Here is a 25,061-nt window from a genome sequence, read left to right on the forward strand (position 1 = left end):
CCATTATCTTTCATTCATTAAAAAACAATATCATCATTATAATCAAGCCTCATTATAATCAAGAATATTAAAAATTGGTGTCCTTGGTTCCCATCCTTCTGGATTTCTCTACCTCCTGTGTCTGGTAAACATCTCATTCTTTGCTGAGAGATCAACATGGGTGAGTCATTTTCTGCCAAAATGTACATTTACATTATTTAACCATTTACTTTCACTGCTGTTATTACACTTGACTAATTAACTAATTTTGAATCCAATCATTGTTTAACCAATAAACATCACCTTTTGGTGTCTAAATCTCACCCATGCTGTCAATTATTACACATACAGGGTATACAATTGCAGCTACACTTCAAAGTCGACTTAAGGAATTCATATGAAATTGTAAAAATCTTGTCCATTATGATGTTGATATATTACATTTTATATTATGAAGTATAAGATATTGTAAACTGTAAACAAATGTGACAAAAGATTTAAAACGAAGATTGCTGATGAATGGAATCAGCTGCTATATATCTAATTAGAATCATATATCTCAGACCCTCAGAACTTACCTGTACAGTTAAAGCCATAATGGTTCTTCTCACACAGCTCGCATGCTGTCCCATTAAAACCTTTGTGACATTTACAAGTCCCTGTCCCATATCGCCCATCATTACAATCACCATGGACTCCACAAGGTGCCTCCAAGCCCCCAGGACAGACTAGAACAGACACACATTTTAATAAGCCACACTGATGAAGTTGTTCTGATATTTTCTTAGACCCCTGGCGTTGTGTTTTAAACGAATATATATTTTGTTGTCTCTACAAGTAGCATATATACTTATATAATCAAAAGTATGGGGACACAAGTATCACACCCAAACAGTATGTGCTTTTTGAGCATCCCATTCCAAAATAATTTATATCGAGTTGTTCTTTTGCTGCTGTAATATACTCCACCCTTCTATGAAGACTTTTCACTAGATTTTTGACCATTGCTGTGAGGATTTTCTCATTCAGCCATAACAGCATTACTGAGGGTGGGCACTGACAATGTACAAGAAAATTCAATTCATCACAGGTTGAGATCACAGCTCTGTGGACTCTACTCAAGTTTTTCTGCTCCAACCATGTCTTCATGCAAACATACATGGGTGTGTTGGATAGGTTTCCACAAACCTTCATCCATAAAATGTATTACTGACCACATAGTGTATCTGAGATCTGTAGTAGATTACTATACACAAAATAGTAAACAATAGAAGCCTGTTTACACATAGCTCACATATACTGGAAGTTTAAATAGAAAATAAATTAAATATTCTTCTAATTTTTTCGACACTTCTAGTCTTTCCAGCACTGGTGCAGTGCAATAAAAAAAATAATTTGAGTTTATTTGTTATATTCGTGTGTCATCTCAGACGCACATTTTGTTCAGATGTTTACTGACATACTTCAACAGCTGCCCTTAGATTTACATTACAGGTTTCAAACAGGCTAATTATTGTTTGTGATAATTACACACATACGTCATATCCAGTAGATTTCATTTATAAAGCAAATTATTATTTCTGTATAAGCGTAAGGTGCTAGAAAGAATTATTTGCTTTATATAGCATTTGGAAGTGAAAAGTTTTACAGATCTGTGGAATTCTACTACCTACAGATTCAGTTTTACCTTGACAGTTTTGTCCATAGTGGTTCTTACAACACTTTGAAACCCATGACATTTTTGAGCACATTCGGCTACAGCCAAAAGAACGAAAAGGAAAAGTGGCAGAAAAATCGAAATCATCATAAAAATAATGGCGTCTGTAAGGACTCCATGTTCCACTACACGTACTGGTTTTGTTCTATGGAGAGAGATAGACATTAATAAACAACATTTCAGACTACAAAAAAACACACTAGAATTTGATGTTGTTCTGTTTAAAGTTGTACACTAGCTACCCTAAGGAATGTCTCCAGGAATTGAATTCTGTGAACCACAAATGTAGTCTTTATCACTTAATAATCTAGATGATTATTAAAAGGTAATTTATATTAATAGAGACATAAATATCTAATTTAAATTTTCTTCTATAGTATATATAACATGCATTCTTCCCATTCAAGATTTTTAGTGTTCATGTCAGCTTTTCTTTGTTTTGCATGCATTCTTTCTTTTTATAAGCTAAGAGACTTGCACACAGTACGGTTTTTGAAAATGACAAATAAGCCATGCTGAACTGTATGTTTGTTATATTTGAAGAATAAAATAAAATGTGAACAAAAAACCACACTAACGACAATCGAATGGATACTTACAGTGAACACAGTGCCATAGGGGCAAGGTGGTGGATATCTACAAGACCCACAGCGACCCTATTACATATAATCAAAATAATACAAATTACTTGAATGTCTGAATTGTAATTCTTTATACAATTTGAATTAATACAATAAGATTTAAAGAGCTATTTTTTTAACAATGATCTCTTACTTTAATCTCCAATGATGTAAAGTTATCACAGTGCGCCCCTATATTTGGGGGCTCTAGGACCTTGTCAATCCCATGGGCCATTCCCGAAAGGAATTGCAGATGGCGTTGGACAATCTTGGCATCATTTCCATTGATTAAAATTTCTCCCTAATAAAAAGGTCAGTAAATTAAGAATTCCACATACATTTATATTTACATTTACATTTACAGTTTCTATCAATGAATACATCAATACATATAGCATATATCGTACTGAATTCTAATCACACTTTCAAGTCGAGGCAGAATACAGTATTATGATTACAATCTGTAAATGATGAAAACAACCAGTATGAGTAAAATCACACTGTGCTTGGTCAAAGTAATTTTGAACCTAGTATGAGTATCAAAGAAATTCACTTATCAAATAAGAAAAAGCTAAAACTCACAGTTAAATCTTGGCTACAACTGAAAGTCAGCGATGCTCCATACATCGATCGGGCAGATTTTTCTGTCGGCAGGGCAATAGCAACCGTCTATAATGACACGAAGTATGAAAACATTATGTAATAATACCTTGGGATGGGTTGTGGTATCGCAATGGTGAGGAAATGTCTTTCTTATGTACCTACACACATCGTGGGACAGGTGGCTAAATCTTTAATTTTATGTCATCTGGATTATTGTGCCCCTGTATGGTCATCTACATCTAAAGGTCAACTAAAGAAATTACAAACTGCCCAAAACAGAGCTGCCAGGTTAGTATTACATTGTCCGATAAGAACAAATACTATCAGTATGCAACGTCGACTCTCATGGTTAACGGTGGAGAAAAGGCTGGTTTTCAATACAACTAAATTTTTTAGTAAAACTATCTTTTTTCTCAACCAGTGTTCTTATATACTGTAACCAAATTGTTAGGTGTGATCAGGTTCATTCTCATTTGACTAGGTCAGCTGATGATGGCCAGCTAATATTACCACGTCCAAATTCAAATGCTTTAAAGAGAACAGTTATTTATCGTGCCATCAATTACTGGAATAATTGCCCGTTGAATATATACGTAAAATGAATGGCAAAGTCTCTTTCAAGTATCATCTGAGAATGTACTATTTAAATTGTGAGTAGGGAATGTATGAATGTAATAATGAGTGTAATACTGTAATAATTTATTCTGAATAATTTCTGATGATGGTTATAATGATGATTACAATGTTTTATTGTTGTTACATTGTTGTATGTGATTTATTTATTTTGTGGACCCCAGGAAGACTAGCTCTCACTTTGGTGACAGCTAATGGGGATCCTTTTAACAATAAACAATAAACCTTAAGTGTAACATGATATTTTTGTGCTGTGGTACATGAGGAAGAATCATCAAACCTAGGATAAAATTGGAAGCAAATCTTCCTGCCAGCTACTCTGTACATATGAAAATGGAGCATGATGATATTACAAATCCAACCCGACAACCCTGACAGAGTACTTGTCAGGTTAATGCACATCAACTCATGTGTATGAGATCATTTTCTCCCCTAACTCAATGATTTAAGCATATAATTGAAATCTTAATGAATACATAATTAATTACACTACATAAAATACATAAAAAATAAACTAATTAATTAAATAAATAATAAAACAACTAGCCATTAAGGACATCCAAAGGAACACTGTCTGCGTCAAGTTCGAAGCATTCTTAAAAAGACTCCTGTCACCCTGCCCGTAGACTGTTTGCCCCCTTTCCTCCGGTAGGAGCCTCCGGACAAAAACCAGTAGACTGAGGAACAGCTTTTTCCCTAGACCCGTCTCCTTACTGAACTTTGCCTCCCGGTGACCACCCACCCCTGTATATTATGTCTATAATATATAACCCATTGTATATCATAGCACTTAACCTATATATCTTGTCCATAGCATATTCATTTGTATATTATCCTGTTCATACTGTAAATACTGTACTCATTCTGTAAATACTGTACATCTTGCACTTGCTGGTTATTCCACTTCTGGTTAGATGCCAAACTGCATTTCATTGCCTTGTACTTGAACATGTGTAATGATAATAAAGTTGAATCTAATCTAATTAATCTTCATTAATTGGTTAATGAAATTAGCTGTGATCTGCTTAAAAACACTATCGGGTCAGTGAGTATGCTTTTCTTCTCTAACTCTAACTCCAACATGAACAAAACTGTATAGAATTTTCCACTTGTTCACTTCTGGCCCAGCCAAGATATGATTGCTTTATAAGTTTTACATTAGTGCTACAATGATAATGCTGAAATAAAAACATTTTTGTAAAGCTTTGAAATGTTCTAACGTTACAGCCATCAAATTAATGTATGCACAAATTATTTGAATGTCTATATTAATTGTATAAAGAATCTTAATATACTTTAAAGACCAATAGCTGTATTTAAAATAGCTGTAAAGACCAATGCTGTATTTAAGAAAATACTTTCTATGAAATTACAAAGCTTATCAATGTTGAATATGACAATTTGTGAATGTATCTATAGAAAAAATTTGGGTGTGACATATTTCTTGAGTTTATTAGCTACATTACACTCATCTCTAGAGCAAAACACCAAACATGTTTTTCGTGATCAACAAATTTTAACTACAGATTAAATACCTTGTTGAATTCTTCCTTTAATAAATCAACATGTATATTCATATCAATATCTTCCAATCAATACCCAGTTGGTGTACGTAACTTATTTAATCACTTACTCGCTGGTCACGAATTATGTGAAATTTCAAGTAGGCCTGCAGTTTGTCAAGATGATCTTTACTATACAGCCAGTTCTTCTGCTCCTGTGGTAGACTATTGAATGCTTTGTCAGTAGGCCAGAACATGGTGAAAGGCTGAAATGCTTTATGCTGCAGCATATCCATCAAGTTGGCTTTCTGACACCAAACAAAAGTTCAAATCAGTTATGTAAGCAAATACAATATCATTATTTAATACAAATCAAAGATATGTACAGTGTGACTATTTAGCTTACAAAAATTGTAAATGACTAATTGCTTTTGAATGGGTGATACTATGTAATATATATTTAAAATTTCCATCTCATTTAAAATACAGACTATGTTTTTTTTTTTAAAAGAAGGCATTTATGACTTAGCAAGTGTACTTCAAGCACATACCTGTAATAACTTGCTAAACACAGTATATCCAAATGCTTCTGATGCACTGGTGACATTCAACTGAAATATAAAAATAAACAGAAATCCTGATATTCATTATAAACTGAAGTAATGAAGGTTTATATATTTTTTTTTATTTTCTTTTTCTTTTTCTTTTCTTTTTTAATAAACATCAATTATTTAGTTTTCACTGATGTCCTTTAGATTCTGTCGATCTCCTAACAACCATTTTGAATTCACTTCTGGTCAGTTGCTGGCACATTGTATCACTATAAAATCTTTAAGTAGCTAGATGTTTGGTTTGCTTGTAATAAATTATATATAAAAGTTTCTTCATACAATCTTTCATACAAATAAATAAGAGAAAAATACATACAGATTCTGCAACCCCTTCAGTTTTGTTCTTCAGTTCATATGGGATAAGCACTTTATCTATGAAATGTATGACTCCATTGGAACATTCATAGTCACTAATGACTATTTTTGCATTGCCGTTAATGTACACAGCACCCTTGGAAAAAAGAAAGATATACATTTGAAGTAAAAACTAAAAAGGATAACTTTAGCCAAAATGACAATAATTTGGTTCAAATGTTAAAGGCTTACATCTCGTACGCTGAAATTCAACACATGCCCAGAAGCAGCGACCACACGTGTGATAGACCTAAGTTGTGTTTCAGATATTTCTTCGCAGCCTACAATGTGGTATCGCAAAAGATCTGGGCTGCGGTTTTTATGCTCCCATAGATCAAGCTGTTTGGAAAATAAAGAACATCAAATATCATTCAGATATGTGTAATCTAAAGCAAAGACACTGAAGGAAAATGTATACCAACACAGGTCTTGTACTGTAGCATAGGTGTGCAATATTATGACTGAATATCAATCACATTACATTTCAACTCTTTCGGTGATTAATTCCTGGTTATGTATAAAATAATTCAAAGAGGTTATGTTTTGTATCTCAGTGGTGTTATCATTGTCACTTTCAATTAGCACCATGGACATTTAAATTTAATACAGGAGGAATAAGGGCATACCTCTCTCTCCAATTTCATCTAAACAATCTTTAAGTTTTTTTTACATTTTTAGATTGCTAATCAGACAAAAGAAGTTAAAAAATAAATTAAAAGTAAAAAATTCTGTAAATCTTTTCTAAACTAATGTCTCTTGTCTCTGTAGCTATACACTTTGGTTTGCTGAGCTGGATTTAGCTAAATCATATACATAACTGCATGTGAATAGTTACTGAAGCTACACTGGTATATGTTGATAAATGAAAATTACTGTCGCTGAAGTCGCCATAGATTCTTTTTTCTTAATTAGCTTTGCTACAGTATTTTTTTGGATAGTCGGTTTGTTCCACTGAAAAATCCAGACTGGCTGATTACTGTGATTTACCCTGATTACATCTGAAGCTTCCTGCCAAGTGACATTTCTGTCATATTTAATTATTATGAAGAACAAAGTTTTGTCTGGCTAATCATGCTTCACACTTAACATGCATCTGTTATTGTTAGCTAATCAATATAAAAATATAGTATTTCCCCCAGCCCAAATTAATAGTTCGGACATATTAGTTTTTTTTAAACAGAATAAAAACAAGCTTGAAAAGGTTCGCATTGCTACTGAGTTAATGCTGCTACCTGCTAAACTACAGCAAGAAGAAAATGTAACATTTATACTCTTAAATCATGTCTCAAATTGCAGAGAGCAAAATAATTAAAGTAAAATATGGTTGAATTAGCAGAAGCCAATAGTGTCACCAAAAACAGGTGCAACTGTAAGCAGCCACATTTGAGGCCTACAATTATATTTGGTATCTTTCAAAAAGCCAGCCGATTTGGGGCTGAAACTGGCTGCGCTAGGAGCTTTTCTCTATATGATGCAATATAAGTCCTCATCAAAGTTGATTTGTGGTTGTTTTATAAAAGCCTGATTTGTGTGTGTGTGTGTATATGCATTACTATGAGCTAACATTTCTCTGTGTATTAATTCATGAGATTATTACCATAATTTCGAATTCTATGCAATAAAATTAGCAGTTTGGATTCATAGGGAGATTAAAATGAAGCAGAATTCAGTTCAGGCTCAGTTAAGATTTTAGGCAGATTTAAGATTTACAAAGCATCGGTATATTAGAAGACAATATTCTGATTAACACATGATGTCTGTTGTCTAATAATATGATGAATGATGATGAATATAAATATACATTGATTGATCATGCTGTGATGGGTAAAAACTGATTTTCAGCATAATAATCACCACAAAAATAAGTTCAGTTGTGCATTACAATACCAGGAGCCCAAACCAATACTTAAACATTACGTGATCAGAAATATCAAACTTGTGCAAGAACTTTTTTTTTTTAAAATGACCTACCGAATAATTTCCACTGTAATCTGTGTGAGGCACAAACAAGGTGAAAGGCCCTCTACTGTACAAATCCTTGACTCCTGATTGCTATACAAAATAAGACGTTGGATATAATTCAAACCTTAATTCCATTATTACTTAATCAAACAAATAGGAAAAATAAAAAACTGTATAGAACGCTTTGAGACTTACTGCAAGATTTTTCCGGAACCAATTAGCAGCCGGATTGTGAAGAAGCTCCTACCTCAAGCAATAAAGATATTAATTTTTAAGTGGCATGAATAAATTCAAATGACTTGTTGCTTGTTTATTATTTATCAGAGTTTTCTATTTGTCTTGTCTCTTTAACAGAGGATACTCACTCTACTGACAGAGCCCATACACTCAATACCATTTCCTTTGTAGTTATATCGACATGTGCAGTTCCTCTCACCCGGGCCACTGTATTGGCACATAGCATTGGGGCTACAGCCTCCATTGTCCTACATAATAATTAAAACATCTCAGTGGCATATTAATCATTCCCTAGACAACCTACGTGGCAGACATTACTGGCATTCATTTGGTTCTCTTGGTATTTCTATTGCTCTTTCTACTACAAGATTTGTAACTTACATGAGACAATATGAATAGCTGTAGTAATAATAATACTAATAATAATAATAATAATAATAATAATAATAATAATAATAATAATAATAATAATAATAATATTGCAATATATGTTTTCACTTAGTCTTAATCCACGTAAATGAGCCTCCTTGTTATAAACAGTTATATAATAAATTCCTTAATTAAAGAGATAAAACAAAAATAACCCAATGACATGATTTTGAACATTAATTGTGAAGAATAAGAATAAAGCATTGTCTTTGGTAGGTGTAAATGGGGCCAGATTATTTAAGATAAATTATATAGAAAATCTTATACAGAATAAAAAAATTCTATTGTTTTTTTTTAATTAAAAAAAGAGTTGTTCCTCCAAATGTAGCTGATTAGCCCAGTCAGGTTTTATGTACTATATTTGTTTTAATCCTCATTAGTTGTAGAAGGCTAACTGAGGTAAGAATTCACAAAAACATATCTTTAGGCTTAGTTTCAGGAAAATAGCAAAAAAATATAAATACACACACCTCCAGATCCCCCCCCCCATACCCCCCACCCCCCCACCCCAAAAGTAGCCGCTATCAAATGAATTTGCTTCTGACTCTTAATTCATCACGACAAGTAAATCATGGATAACATGAGGCAAATATTCAGATTAAGAGTGCTCTCATTAACAAGTCTGTTTTTCACTGCATCTTTTAATACTTAATACTTTAGTTAATATTAATATCTTCTTTGAAAACATCCCTGTTTAATCATAACCAGATGCTGTGATGTACCGTGTCAGGTGGCTTCAGTTGCAAATTTTACAGTCAATACAAAACCAAACATAAATTTTATTATATATTATAATATTATACATTATATATTTTATTATATCTGAAATATATTTGAATCACGCACCTTTAGGCAGAGATTTATCGGTATGCAGAAATTTCTTTTTGTAGCAAAGCCCGTTTTACAAACACATGCAGCCTGCAAAAAGATAATATACTGTAGTTCAGCAAGGTACATTTTTGACTATGGGAACAGTGACTACATTACTGTGACCAACAGACATAGTATTAAACTTATGGAAGGGTGTTTCTACCAGATGAAGACAAATTCTAAAACATTTACTAAGTGCTAGAAATGAGAATGTAGGTGCTTCACTTGAAGGTCTAGGTGTTTTTATTTAGAAATGAGGCAGGGTGAAAAATATAGATTCCCATTAGGGGTTGCTACAGTGAATCGTCTGTTTCCATCTTACTCCATCATCCTCTACTCTCGCACCAATTACCTTCATGTCCTCTTTTAACACATCTATATATCTCCTCTTTCATGACCTCTTACCTGGCAGCTCCGACTCCAACATCCTTCTACCAATATAACCATCTCCCTCCTCTGTACATATCACAATCTAGCTGTCAGGACTCAGCCCGGACTTTGGCCACGTGCATGTGTTTACGTTTCTCGTCACGTGTCTTCCCTGCCTTCGTCTGCTCCTCCCTGTCCACACACCTGTTTCCCATCGTGAATACCCTTTGTCTATTTAACTGTGCCGCATTGCCTTTGCACTGAGTCTACTGAGGTCTTAGTTTTGTTTAGTCCTCTCTCGAGTCCGTGTTCCTGTTTTGTGTACTTGTTAATAAATCCCTTTTGTTTTAGCTATCCTGCATTTGGGTCCGCTGTCCGGTGGGGGGCGTCGCTTCACATCTGGTTTCTGTGGAGGACGTCGCCCCACTTCCTGTCCGCGGGGGGTGTTGCAGGCCCATGTTTTGTACCAAGGTTTTTTTTGGGGTTTTTTTCTGTTCTGTGGAGTTTTTTCCCGCCCTCCCTCCCCTCTCCTGGTTTCTGAGAGGGTTGGGTCTGGCCGCGGTGCGTCGGGGGTTGCGCTCGCCCTTCAGCTCGGCTGTGGACGTCGCTCGTTCCCCCTGCTCGGCTGTGGACATCGCTCGTTCCCCCTGCTCGGCTGTGGACGTCGCTCGTTCCCCCTGCTCGGCTGTGGACGTCGCTCGTTCCCCCTGCTCGGCTGTGGACGTCGCTCGTTCCCCCTGCTCGGCTGTGGACGTCACTCAGCCATCTCTGGCTGCGCCGCCGTGTGCCTCGCTCCCCCCACCTGCCTCGCCGTGTGCCTTGCTCCCCCCACCTGCCTCGCCGTGTGCCTTGCTCCCCCCACCTGCCTCGCCGTGTGCCTTGCTCCCCCCATCTGCCTCGCCGTGTGCCTTGCTCCCCCCACCTGCCTCGCCGTGTGCCTTGCTCCTCCCACCTGCCTTGCCGTGTGCCTTGCTCCCCCCACCTGCCTCGCCGTGTGCCTTGCTCCCCCCCTCCCGGACCGGTCGGGACTGTCGGGACGGATTAGCGCTTTGGGGGGGGGCTCTGTCAGGACTCAGCCACTTTGCCACTCAGCCACTCAGGACTTTGGCCACGTGCATGTGTTTACGTTTCTCATCACGTGTCTGCCCTGCCTTCGTCTGCTCCTCCCTGTCCACACACCTGTTTCCCATCGTGATTACCCTTTGTCTATTTAACTGTGCCGCGTTGCCTTGTGCAGCGTGGAATCTACTGTGGTCTTAGTTTTGTTTAGTCCTGTCTCGAGTCCGTGTTCCTGTTTTGTGTACTTGTTAATAAATCCCTTTTGTTTTAGCTATCCTGCATTTGGGTCTGCTCTGTCCCACATCATGACACTAGCCTCTCTGACCTTGTTCCCAAAACAGCCAACCTGAGCCGTCCCTCTGATGTGCTCGTTCCTAATCCTGTCCATCCTCGTCACTCCTAAAGAGAACCTCAACATCCTCATCTCTGCTACCTCCATCTCTGCCTCATGTCTTTTCCTTACTGCTACAGTCTCTGATCTCACTACTGTCTTCTACACCTTTCCTTTAATAAAAGGCACTAAACATTTCATGAATATTATCTATCCTTTCAAGTTATTTTGAATGGAAAATTAACTAATTGTGCCTATCCTGTGGTTCTCATCTCCAAAGATACTGAACCCACAGTTTAATGGATAATCCGGACACTCTGTCATCTGCTATGGTTACATCTCACTTTACTTAGCTAGTATTCCCCATTTTCATTGTCTACATTTAACCTGCATACTCTAATCTTTTATGGACATGAAATAAAAATCAAATTGTGTGTAACTGAGATTCTCTGTTTCACCGTTTTCAGCATATTTCATCTCACATACAATTATCCGAGTATGATGTAAGTATAAATTTACATATTTTAAACACTGCAATAATGCAGATGGGTCAAATTCAAAATTAGGAGGTCCCCAGTCAGCCACGTGGAGTAGCTGTGATGTTGGGTCTAATAAATCAAGCCATAAATGTTTTTTTTTTGTTTTTCATAAACAATGGGTGGAGAGTGTGTTCAGTGCGAATGTGTGACATTAGCAGAAAGCGGTTTTAACATTGACATGGCGGATAAAAAGAAAGAAAGCGAAGAAAGGCTTACGATAAGGCAAGAATTAGGACCCGTGTTAATATAGGATCAGCTTTCAGCGCTGGAGAGATCTGAAGGAGCAGGAAGTTAGCCGCATATTCACAGATTGGAGTTTCCCCGAGTCAATAACTCCTGAGCTAAATGCTGTTACAACACAAATAACACCTCTTTTCTATTGTAGTAATGTAGAGAGGCAGCTACAACTGCATTTGCTAGTAACAGTGTTTAGCTCAGGAGTTATTGACTCGGGAAACTCCAATCTGTGAATATGTGGCCAACTTTACTTAAGACACCAAGGCACTTTTTTCCTTCTCGATAGGTGAGTAACTTTGGTTTTGCTTTGTTACACAGAACTAAAATATGCCGTCCTTTGCATGATTATGCTTGTGTGTCATTTTTACTTATTTGTTTATCTGCAACCGTATTGTTCTTCTCTTCAGCTATGATAAAGACATTTCTTTCCATTTGTTGCCTGGGTTACGTATGTATGTGTGGGCGGAGCTATCAACACAGGGGTGGGACCCATTTGGGTTAGGGGCGTGTTTGTTTTGGTGATTTTATATGTCAACATTGGCTTTCAAAAATCGGAGACCCTACCTTTAATTTCAATTTCTGAATGTCAATTTCATTCAGAAATCTTATACATTTTAATATGTTTATAATATTAATGTTATGACAGTGATGATGTTTATAAGAAATACTGTTTACTGTGTTTGGTCCAGTTTTGATGCAATCTGAATTTTCAGAACATCCTCCGTTATTAACAAGACAGGGGTCCATCTCTGTTAAACAAAAACACAGAGGAATAATCAGGATGCAGACCCTGGTTCCAAATTAAAGTAAATATGACAGCAGTGATAACTTTATTATTTTGGCTATAGTACTGCTATATTACTATTATGATGGAATGTATGCAACAAACAATCATGTGATATTGAAATTTCATCAGTTTTTGTTATCATGGATTTCTGTTATTTTGTCTACCCCATTTATATATTATATGGCCAAAGGCATGTGGAAACCTGATTATCACAACCATATGTGTTGCCACAAAGTCTGAACACAATTGTAAAGAACGTCTTTGTATTTCCAAGTGACCCAAATATGATTAATGCTGCAATGCTGTACAAAATCATGAAGACATGATTTTACAAGTTTCGAATGGTGAACAGACAACTGAACTCAACCCCACTTAACACGTTCAGGATCATCTAGAACACTTGCTACTAAATTTAGAGGAAATCCTTTGCAGAAGAGTGGAGGTTATTATAACAGCAAAGGGGAACTAAATCTGGAATGGGTTGTTCAAAAAGCACATGTTGGTGTGATGGTCACATGTCCACAAACTTTTAGTAAAGACACGTCTTATATGAGGACAAGATTAATGTAAATACAGGCAAAATGTATATCATGTAAAAAAATAAAAAATAATACTGTTTCATTTTTATGGGGTAAACTATAACAATGACATGCTAAATAATTGTTAAGGCTGGATTACAATTGAGATAATGTCTTACCCATTCATTTTTAAGTAAAGACTTAGGATTAGACATAAGGAGCTAGTCGGAGGACTGTTAAAATATAAACTGGATTAAACCCTGTATGGAAGCGGTAGCTTAGTGTTTTAGATGGCAGGCTACTGCTTGGAAGGTTGTTAGTTGGGCACTTGAGTGTCAAGTCAACTAACCCTCAACTACTCTGTTGTATAAATGTAAGTCACTCTTGGTTGTCTGCCAAGTCGTGTAAATGTGAAACAATGCTTTCTTAAAAACCGATAATAAAATATACTCAACCAACTACAACAAGGAATAAGTACAGTGGAATGTTCAGGGTCTTTCCCATGTTGTGCAGTATACTGAATATTGTGGATGTGTAAAAAACTCTTACCCAGACACACAGTTCCATCTCCAGTGTAGTCTTTATTGCATGTGCAGCTCCTTTCTCCAGGTGAGATTTTTGTGCATATTGCATGTTCTGAGCAGCCACCATTATTAATGGCACACAAGTTCGTTTCTGGGGGAAAAATAAAATAAAATAAAATTAAACATATAAAACCCTGGATGAGTGAGATTTATTTTTATATTTACACCCCGGTTGCAGATGTGCATTTATTGATCATTTCCACACGCTTCGAATGTAGATTCAGGCAAAACCTTAATCACAGTTCTGAGTCAAATCTCATCACAAGCTGTAATCAAGAATGTAATCAAGATATATACAGTAATGATAGTTTCAGCTTGTATTTATGCATTTAATTATGAAAAGTGGCATTTAATAGTCATTAGCTGTCTTCTTAGAATGAATTCCCTGCAAATGACAATAAAAACACAATCGAACCTCAGTGTGCTAAACTCAGTGTGGGATATTTTTCATTAATACATTTTATTTGATTGGTTTTCTTTTCTTCACCCTACACTAACGTTAATAATATTTTTTATTAAATACTTTATTTACTTATGCAGAAAGAAATTTTTTATGGGCAACAGTGCACTGTGCATGTTTTAATTAAAACCAATGAGCAATGATAAAGCCTGCTGAGATGTAATCATAGCAACAGCCAAATAATAATGAGCTATAAATATGTCTAAAGAGGCAGGGGATGGGGCAAGTTAGCTAAATTAAAAAAAAAAAAAAAAATTTTGTATATAATTCCATCATTTTCCAAGATTTCACTTTTGTGAACACCACTGTCATTCATGGCATTGAGTCTCCTGTCACTAAAAGGTCTTAGATCTCAGCTTCCATATTCTCTTTAGTTCCTTTTTCAGTGCCTTGTATTTCTTGTATTTGGATATTGCTGTCACATCGGATTGCCACACTTATCACCATTGCTGTTTTCTGCTCTTTATCTGTTATTACTTGGGCTGTCTGGATGGGTCGCTATTACTTGGTTATCTGCCTGGACCAGAAAGTCCCACAGGATCTGAGCTTTTTTGTTTCCTACTTTTTATTCTTATTTATTCTACACCTCCACATTCATGCAATTAACCAATCAGCCAATCATGTGGTTTAAGGATTCCAGAAACTAGCAATCAAACACAAAAGCCTCTACAATTTACACAGAATGATGCAAAAAACATCCAGTGAGTGAAAGTTCCACAGGTCAAAGGAAAATGCTTAGGCTGGTTTGAGCTGACAGAAACTCTGAGGTAAAAGCTTTCACTGTATTGTCCAGTGATTGTGAGTTAGAATCCTGACAATGCCAGAGCCAGGAGTGCTGTCTGGGTTAATCACAGCAACACTAGCCAATTGTAGGTATCTACTAGCTCATGCACAGAGGGTGGGAATTCAAAGGGGGGATAGCACTTTTCTCTGTTACAATGCCCAGTGACACAGCATGAGCAGCAGGTTAAAAGATGCATCGCAGCTTTCACCATCCTCAGTTGGTAGTGCTTATATGATAGGGAAGACATGACTGGGTGGAAATTGGCTGATGAGCAGAAAAATCTCAGAACATTCAACACGTCAGCCACAAAGGTGAATGGATGAGTTACCACATAAAGTTCCACCAAAACTGTATAAGTGAAGAACAGAAAAAACATACTCTTGCCCATTCGTATCACTAAGATCACATGTCCCACCATTATAATGTTTGCTGTGAACATTAAATCAAAATGAACTCAAGCTCTTGACCTGTACAGTATCCGCATTGTGCTGCTACATCATAATTGATAACGAATGGGCAGGGGTACAGGTGGTCCTATTAAAGTGGCCAGTATATATGAATCATGTTCTCATTATTCCTCATAATAGTAAAAAATATATATATTTTGTTTCTTTTAAAACAAGACCTTGACAGAAGGTGCCGTTTCCATGGTAACCTGCTGCACAGACACATGTTGGTTTCACTCCTGAACTTGGAGAAAAACAGCTGAAAGAAAAGTTAAACAGACACAGAAAATCGTTCACAAATTATTCACAGATTATAATCCTGTGTGCTGTCTTATTTACTCACTTGGCATTTTGATCACAAATGCCTCCGCATTCATCATTAACGATCTCTGAAAAATAAGATTGTTACTTTATGCGAGATTTTCCACGGTTGAACAAGGAACATTACTAACAACATTTAAATCACTGGATATATTTTTTTAAATATTGTAAAAGTATTTGCAGCACTGACCGACGGAACAGTTCACTCCTTTCCAACCCTTGTAGCAGATGCACTTTCCATTCCCATCTATGTCATCCAGACATTTTCCATGCTCACAATAACATTCTAAACATGAGACAAATATGTTTTCTTGCTTAATTTGTACTTATAAATGTCATTTCTATAAAAGCAGGACATTACAGATTTTTTAAAGTACTTTTACCCAGCATTAAATTTACTCTAGAGACTCTTTGAATGTTAGTGGCTATATTGAAGCTGGTAGTCAGCTCACAGACAAACAAAGACAAGGTCATCAAAGACTATTCATAAAACTGGAAAATATCATATACATGACGTTTGCAGAAATGAAAATTGAAAGTAAGAATGCTGAATTAGAAGACACCTAAAGCCCCGTTTGGACGTAATTAGTTGCTAATGCATTTGCACTTTTGATCCATGTTAAGCTCTTTTATATTGACAGCTGTTTAGCGACACGGGACAAGTTTGTGTTCAGCAGGTATGATTTTGTCACAGCACAGAGGCAGTGTGTGATACAAGTTGTCTTCTCAAAGGGTTGAAGGGTTGGGTCACATTCCTGTTTTATCATTCACCTCCATGAGGCCTACATAGTCTATAGGACACTTTTTAGTGTTAAACAATGCACATTAATTAAATACTCTTTATGCACAAATGTTAAATATATCAATGGTCGGCCAAAAGCCATGTGAAGAGGAGAAGTATATTCCTCAAATTTTTAATTCCTCGGATTTTTCACACACATGTAATGCAATAAAAAACATCTCAAACTGCAATGTGGATGATTTGTTACACCATATCTTCATACGCTCACTTTACATGAGCTGGAAAACATTATACGCTAAACTCTAAACAATTTATACATTTCTTTTCTGCTTGAGAACAACAATAGAAACATCAACAACAAAAGGAGAAGGAAGAAAGATTACAAAGCACTCAAGTGTACAACCATGGAACTCTCTGGAACTTAATGTCACATGTTTCAGTTTACTAGGGAAACACAACTGTCTATAAAAAGACTGAAGTGAGATCATATAATGTGGATATTACCTGATTTGCAGTCTTTGCCATATCTTCCAGGCTCACACATTTCACATGCTGTGCCATGAAACCCTTCATTACACAGACACTCCCCATTGCCCAAAATGCCATCCTGGCATTTGCCGTTGTTCGAGCACCAGTTGTCCACAGTTCCAGGACATTTAAAACAGTTAAGTCCAAAGTACCCAGGGCAGCAGGAATGATCCTTTGAAAAACACATGATCCCATATCACGTGTGTTAATGTGATTTGTCCCTTAATATAGATATCTATATAACTGGTTTATACTATGGTTTGATGTCATTTCTCACAGTTTTGTTTGCAAAATAAATGAGAGCAAAATGTATTTTCAAGTGGAATGGAATCCTCCAAGTATCTACAGCCAGTTAATATTTAGAGGATGATCAAAACACAGTTCAAATGCAATTGTTTTTAATATGCTGAAATCTATCATCACTGCAAACACATTTTAAAGGAATAGATCTGAGGAGGAAAAAAATCGAATTCAAATCTAAATAGGATCGTTTTCTAAATTCTATATATTGAAATTAAAATGGGAAAAAAATCTGGGAAAAAAGAATACATCGTTTAAAGATGTTACTTCAGGCAAGCACCTGGAAGTTTTAAGTACGTATTTAGTAGTTTTTTTTAAACTGGTGACAGATTTCCTGTTAAATTGGCCTAAAAAAATACCAGTGCAAAACTAAAAATGTCAGACCTACAATGTGTCTTAAGTGATGCTGAGGATTATATCAATAAATATTTTTACCTTACTATTGATTAATTATTAGTATTGCCATTATACCGACACTTCACACTAAAGATCTTACCTTTATTTTATTTACACAGTCTATCATGCAACCTGGCACCGATTTTCTCCTTTTTCCTACTCTCTTCCTGTATTTACAGTTGGGCTTCATATTCAAAGGGAACGTGTCCTTCACCTTAAAAATGGAATACATAAGTATGTTAATACAATTTCATTACATGATACAAAATAAGCATACTTATTGAAAGAAAATTATTTTTGGCTAATTCAGACTGGTTAATCCAAAAATTTCTATTTACAACTTGGTAAGACATTGTGATGAAGACTGAGTAATTACAGAACCAGCAATCAATATTTAATACAAAGTAAAAGTGCAGTAGATAATATAGACTAGAATTCACAATGTATAACATTATATTGTGAGTTATCCAATAGGGAATCAGATATTTTCAAATCAACTTATTTGGATAGCGCGTTTAACAATGGACATTTAGAGTAGAACTTTAGAGTAGTAAAGAAATACTGAATCAAATTTTGAAAGTTTACAATTGTTACTATTTATCTCTACCATTTATCCCTAATGAGCAAGCCTGAGGTGAAGGTTGCAAGGAAAAACTCCCTGAGAGGATATGAGGAAGAAACCTTGAGAGGAACCAGGCTCAGAAGGAAACCCATCCTCATTTGGGTGACACTGGACAGTAAATGTAAATGATGTTCTTTATACAAAGGTTTGTTTGATTTAATGTACTGTATATAATATGGAATCTGGTAGAAAGCAGTTTAATAAGTTAAACATACATCTATCTTGAAGACTTACTTACTAAGTCCTTAGCCCTGTCTTTGTTTTATATAGCACCATGATCCTGGAGAAACGTTGTCTCATTTCACTGTGTACTGCAACAGCTTTATATGGTTGAAATGACAATAAAAGCTTCTTGACTTGACTTGACTTGAAACCTAAACCCATTAGCCATTTTATCAGTTTCACCTACTATATATGTCACTGTAGGTAAACAATTAATCTCTCTTTAATTTGTCGACACCCCTTTACTTCAAACAGCAATGAAAATGGACCACAAGACCGCTTTTAAACACATTTTTGAACAACAGACAATTTAAGTTCTGTGATTTCACGTGCAAATTAAAAGATATGTCAGCTGTGGAAAGAAGAATAGGTCTAAAAGAATGACCAAGTCAACAAGAATGGTTTACATCTGTGTGGTCATCAGCAACCTGGTTATGCATCTGTTTTGTTTTGTCTTAGGAGGCTGCCTGTAACCAGACGATATATAATGCAAATAATGATGTGCTCTGCTGAATGTCAAGGGATCTCACTGGCTAAGGCTTTTGGGAAATTGAACAAAAGGTTCTGAGTTCAAATCAAAGCACCACCAAACTGCCACTGTTGGGTTCTTGTAAACAAATAAGTGTAAACAAATATACACTAACAGGTAACAGTAACAAAACACCAGTACATCTGCTAATTTATGAAGTTATCCAATTAGTGCTTCAGTTACGTCTCACATCAAATATCAGAGTGAAGAAAAAGTGTGATGGGCTGGTTTGATTATTTCAGAAATTGCTGATCTCCTGGGATAAATAAATGTGCAGGTGTACAGGTGCTAATAAAGTGGTTGGTGAGTGTATCTTATAATTAGAAGATAAAAAATGCATTCAAGACTGTTATCTGTATCTATATGTAAAGACCATTCTCTGTCAGCTATCTAGGACTCTAAAATATCTTTCTGCATATATTCATGTATGAGGTGCAGGTGTGCTGGGGTATCAGGCACAGCAGTATTGCTGGACATAGCTTGTTTTTCCATACTCAAGGTGTGCAGTTAGAGACTATAGCTATTTTTTTTTTTCATGCATATAGCTGCGTACTTGGAGTTGAGTTAACAATGAGGTAATAACAACACTGCATATGAGACAAGGTGGCTCTGTGGTTAAGGCTGTAGTTGTGGATTGTATTACTCAACCTTCAGGTTGAGCAAAATAGGCAATATCTATGGACAGTCTTGCACAAATAACCACACAAATAATCACCACATAAATAATATCTGCTTATTGGTGGTCTCATGACGCTTCTTTTTCCACTGATTGATGTGGCAGTACATATAAATAGTAGGACAGTGAGTGTAAGTGCTAAGTGTGTATTGTTATGGAATCAGAGGTAAACTGCGTATGCATTTTTGATAAAGTATAATCACAGAGTATAGATGATGTTATTTACTAAATAAATGAATAATCACACATGAACAGCACCTAGCTACTGAGGCAGAAGAAGCCTATAATGACTCAGCTGTGTAAAGTGTTCAGTTTCTGTCCTCTGGGACTGCTGAACTGTGTGTTCCTTTTACTAATCTGCCTGATTCCATCCATGAAGGCCTGATAATTAGCAGCAGACGCAGGTGTGTTGAGACAGAGAGAGTGGTAAGAAGCACACAGTCCCCTAAGAACTGAGAACAAAAGCCATGTATATATCAAATGAAGCATGTGATGTGGAACAGAAGGGTGTTATCTTACAGGCCTGCTGCCATACGAGCATTTGGGAGCCGTGTCACACGCAGAACACCGTCCCTGTGTGAGAAGATTGTAAATAACTTTAGATATTTTTATTTAAATTATTCGTGAATTTTTAATTAATGACAATTTCTAAGGCAACAATATGAGGACAACTGGAGCATGTGGAGAATACATAGTTGCAGAGGTGAATAATACGTAACTGTACTTTGTTTTAACTGTACTTTGGTACACTTAATTGATTATTATGAAAAAAACAATTTAAAAAAAATTTTAAAATTTAAAAAATAAAATATATATAATTAAAGATGCTGCTGGTGGTGTATTTTATTCAGTTTTATACAAATTAAGTTGGAAGAGAAGGCACTAGTACTAACTTCACCCATAACCCTAAACTTAATCTTGTGTATATTGTTAGAAATTTGCATTAAATAAAAAACTGCCAATGAGTTTGGATTCTCCGTAAGACTTACAAAGGTTTTCATGTACATGTCTTTGCTGCAGTAGTTTTTGTGAATCGTTAAAACCTGGGAGATGCTGATAAGGACACCGAGTCTTATCTCGGTGAAGTTCCCATCCAATGCTACATCATTAATGAGTGTCTAAGAAAAGAAAATGATATTCAGTAACGTTTTAATATTTCTACATTTGAGTTTATAATGCAAAGAGTGTAATATATAATAATGTTATACTTTACATACCTTATTTTCACTGTTTAAGTGAATCATGACTTGATAGTCATTTCCAAGAAGGGTATTTTTTAACGTCCCATCAGTCAAGTGTTCAGGGAAAAGCTGCTCTTTCGTAATGACATGATATTTCACAACGTTTTCCTCCTATTAGAAGACGAAACAAATTAATGTCAAAATTACTGAGTAAAAACATTGTCGTAGAGAAGGACATGTGAAGGACCAAATTGTTGGATAGCTCACCAGACATGTAGAATTAGTTTTCTCCAAGTACTCCTTCACTGCTCTGTCAGATGGAACAAAGATAGTGAAGTACCTCGTTGAGATGTTTTCTGTTAAATTGTACAGCTAATAAAAAAAGAGAATTGTGTCCTTACTTTAAAATCACATCAGTGAAGCAGCCAGTAATCCTGATTGTTAATTTTTCAAAGATTCATTAAATCTGTTTAACAAATCCATGCCTATTGTCCACCACATGCAGAGCCATTTCTAATTTATTTATTAATGATTATATAATGATGAAAATCACCAACAAATCACTTGAGACCATTACTGCGATTTAACAAAAAATAAATCAATATCTATAATATGAATCATTATTCTTATTTCTGTTGCTCCATAGACTCTCTGGAACTGTAAGGATTGGGGGGATAAATATCTAATACACTAATGATCATGTTTTTAAACCTACTACATTACACACACAAAAATAAACTCAACAGCACAAACACTGACCCTACATGCATCCATTTGTGGAGTTATAGAGCTAACTAGCTTGTGTTTACCTGCTAACTTTTCGTTTAGGTTTCTCAGACTGAAAGAAACAGTCTGGTTTTTAATGTGTCAAAAGATCTTTCACTGATTAACATAAAAATAAAAAAATATAAGAAAAAAACATAAAAATATAAGAATCTAAACTAAACAGAGAAGAGAACATTATGGATAATAAGTGCACTAGTCTATATAATGTAGTTTTTTGGTAGTGTGACATTTTGGTGTGTTTAGCAGTAGTGATTATATGCTAGCATGTGTATGGACTGGTGTGTGTTTGTAAGAGTTAGTGTATACACTGGTAATGTGTGTCAGTTGTTGCGTATGTTGGTAGTTAGCATGTGGGCTAACGTGTGTATGTACTGAATTAGGGTGTATTGGATTTATAGTGCAAGTACGGGCAAAGTCTAGAAGGAAGTCTTAAGTTTGTTATAGGAAAATTATTTCAACTCAATTTCAATCTCTTTGTAAAGCGCTTTTAATGAGTGGCATTGTCTTAAAGCAGCTTTACAGAGACATAGAAACAGAATAAAAATTTTAAAGTTTAAATTTAAGCTACTATAATGAGCAAGCCAGAGGCAATGGTGGTAAGGAAAAACTCCGAGAAGATATAAGAAACCTTTTAGAGGAACCAGGTTCAAAAGGAAACCCATTCTCATTTGGGTGACACTGGACAGTATTATCATGTATATAATCCATGCTGGGTTGGTGTGCTACAGTCTGACATGATGCAGCATGGTTTATGTGTGCTGTATTATTCTGCATGTATATGGAAGCAGCAATAATGCAAGCAGCATTGTTATTCACTCGCTGCATTTATTGCAGAAGATTTTGAAAAGCAACATTCATTAGATGGCACATCAAAGACAAAGCATCCCAGTCCATCAGGTTTCCAAGTCTAACTGTAACATATTTAGCTTTTTTTAGCATTAAACACAATGATGAGCTCTTGTCATACTTAAACATTTCTGCTGTCATCACTGATTGTTGTCATGAGCACAAACAGACCCACATGACAGTTTTTATATGAAAATTTAACTATCAGTAGTATTCAACAAAAAGTTCTTGAATAGTACAGTGATTGATTTGAGTGAATTGGGTATGTGATTGGAGTCACAATGCTAGTTTGTTTAACAGAGGTAAACAAAATTTGTATGTCAGCATGTCAGGATATCAAAAACATATCCAAATATTTATTTTAATTTGTGTGTGTGTGTTTATAACAGTGTTAATTGACTGGTTTGTATTGTGGTGTGTTTTGGATAGTGTGTATAAACTGGAGTACTTTTGTTCACTGTATGTAAAAAACTGATGCGTGTTTGTTAGGCACAGTGTGTGTGTTGACTGGTGTGTGTATGTGTGTGTGGTTGTGTGTGTGTATATAGTTTACTGTAAATAGACTGGCTCATATTTCGGTTATTGCATATATACTGGTGTGTGGGGGGTGTAATTATGTGTGTGTGTGTGTGTGTGTGTGTGTGTGTGTACAGACTGGAGTGTTTGTGTTTACTTTAGTGTGTTGACTGGTGTGTGTATGTGTTTGTGTTTAATTTACTGTATATAGACTGGTTTATGTTTTAGTTACGTGTTTAGTTTAGTGCATGTAGAGACTGGTTTGTGTGTGTGTGTGCGCGTGCATGTGTGTGTTTACCAGTGCTGCTTCTCTGAACAGGCTGAATGAGGGAGTCTTATTGAGGACCTCCATCAGGTCAGGGGGAGGAGGGGGGATGTCCGAAAGGGGTGGTTTCAGAACCTGACACAAAACACAGTGCTTTCTTCAAGGAACCATATCACAGCAAACCAAAAATACAATTCAGTACTAGATTTAGACTGAAAAAAATGCAATATAATTTGCTAAATGTAATAGTATTTGCATTAAAGTGATATATATAAAATGAAGGCAGGAGTTACAATAAGAACAATAACACAGTGGATATAGTGGATATACAAAGTCTATACACATTGTTAAAACTGCAGTATTTTCTGATGTGTATTATGAAACCAATATAAATCTTGTCGGATCTGTTTGTGCCTTTAATTTGATATATTTAATTAAAAGCAAACAGAAGTATTTTACAATAACCTGATTGCACATGTATCGTGGGAGGAATGAAGGGTTTACACCGTACTTCAAGTTTTTATCAGGGCCTAAATGACATTTGGGTGACCCCTATCAATTTCTATTAACAAGCAAATAACTTCAGGTGGCAAAATAAAATAAAAACAGGTCGTCAGATTACTAAACTCCATCTGTGTTCTTATCACACACTACAGTCTACAAACATGGCCACATCAGATTCTATGTCTCATAACACACCTGCTCTTAGACCACAGTCGCTGGACTCCTGATCGCATTTCTCTCTCCCTCTCCCTCTCTCTCCCTCTCACACTCTCCCTCTCACACTCTCCCTCTCTCACACTCACTCTCACTATCTCACACTCTCTCACACTCTCTCACAAACACACACACACACACACACACACACACACACACACACAGTGCACCAGTTTCAGTGAAGTATGTGTTCATTTTCCTTGCATCCTGTTGTTTCAATACAAGAATTTGGAAAGTATTGATCAGGAATTCATCAGGAGTTTTCAAAACACTGGAACACATTGATGGCTTTGAACAAGTTAAGAAAATTGGGCATTACACTGATGTTAGAACGAGAACGTCATTCCAAAATAGTCAGAAGGACAAAAAGAAAGCTGCTGAGAAGTGTACAGCAACATAGGAGCTACAGGAATATCTGGCAAGTACTGGTCACTCCCTAGATGTGACAACAATCTCTTGTATTGGTATTGTTTGTATTATGGGCTATGGAGTACCTTGGCAAAATTATTTAAGCCCTGCATTTTGTATGTATGTTTTGATAAAACACACATAACTCCAAATCATATTGCAAAATCTGTTCTGGTTCGATGAGGTCAAGGTAGTAGATATATGGTGCAAAAACATGCTAGCTTATCAAACAAAGATCACCGTACCAATGGTGAAGCAAGGACTGGAGCTCTAGTGAGAAATGAGGGAACCATGGATAGCTCCAAAGACCAGACCATTTTGCCACAAAACCTGCAGGCCTCAAATTGACAACTGTAGATTAAGAAAACGTGTCAG

General features: G+C 35.9%; 1 protein-coding gene across 1 annotated transcript in view; it reads right to left on the reverse strand.

The window, feature by feature from the left end:
• Window positions 1-25,061, reverse strand: part of stab1 (stabilin 1) — a 78,253-nt gene that overhangs the window by 24,712 nt on the left and 28,480 nt on the right. The window contains exons 32-56 of the mRNA XM_060857611.1: window positions 23,595-23,696; window positions 21,416-21,520; window positions 21,185-21,319; window positions 20,957-21,085; window positions 20,487-20,540; window positions 18,019-18,132; window positions 17,199-17,394; window positions 16,143-16,238; window positions 15,975-16,020; window positions 15,811-15,890; window positions 13,907-14,032; window positions 12,728-12,801; window positions 9,494-9,565; window positions 8,347-8,466; window positions 8,177-8,224; window positions 7,991-8,071; window positions 6,212-6,358; window positions 5,982-6,116; window positions 5,606-5,665; window positions 5,186-5,362; window positions 2,899-2,985; window positions 2,471-2,617; window positions 2,296-2,352; window positions 1,667-1,841; window positions 558-707 (exon numbers count right to left, since the gene is read on the reverse strand). Coding sequence (XP_060713594.1) covers window positions 558-707; window positions 1,667-1,841; window positions 2,296-2,352; window positions 2,471-2,617; window positions 2,899-2,985; window positions 5,186-5,362; window positions 5,606-5,665; window positions 5,982-6,116; window positions 6,212-6,358; window positions 7,991-8,071; window positions 8,177-8,224; window positions 8,347-8,466; window positions 9,494-9,565; window positions 12,728-12,801; window positions 13,907-14,032; window positions 15,811-15,890; window positions 15,975-16,020; window positions 16,143-16,238; window positions 17,199-17,394; window positions 18,019-18,132; window positions 20,487-20,540; window positions 20,957-21,085; window positions 21,185-21,319; window positions 21,416-21,520; window positions 23,595-23,696 — 2,713 coding nt within the window. The remainder of the gene's footprint in view (window positions 1-557; window positions 708-1,666; window positions 1,842-2,295; window positions 2,353-2,470; window positions 2,618-2,898; window positions 2,986-5,185; window positions 5,363-5,605; window positions 5,666-5,981; window positions 6,117-6,211; window positions 6,359-7,990; window positions 8,072-8,176; window positions 8,225-8,346; window positions 8,467-9,493; window positions 9,566-12,727; window positions 12,802-13,906; window positions 14,033-15,810; window positions 15,891-15,974; window positions 16,021-16,142; window positions 16,239-17,198; window positions 17,395-18,018; window positions 18,133-20,486; window positions 20,541-20,956; window positions 21,086-21,184; window positions 21,320-21,415; window positions 21,521-23,594; window positions 23,697-25,061) is intronic.

This window comes from Tachysurus vachellii, chromosome 22 (assembly GCF_030014155.1).
Source record: "Tachysurus vachellii isolate PV-2020 chromosome 22, HZAU_Pvac_v1, whole genome shotgun sequence".
Lineage (NCBI taxonomy): Eukaryota > Metazoa > Chordata > Actinopteri > Siluriformes > Bagridae > Tachysurus > Tachysurus vachellii.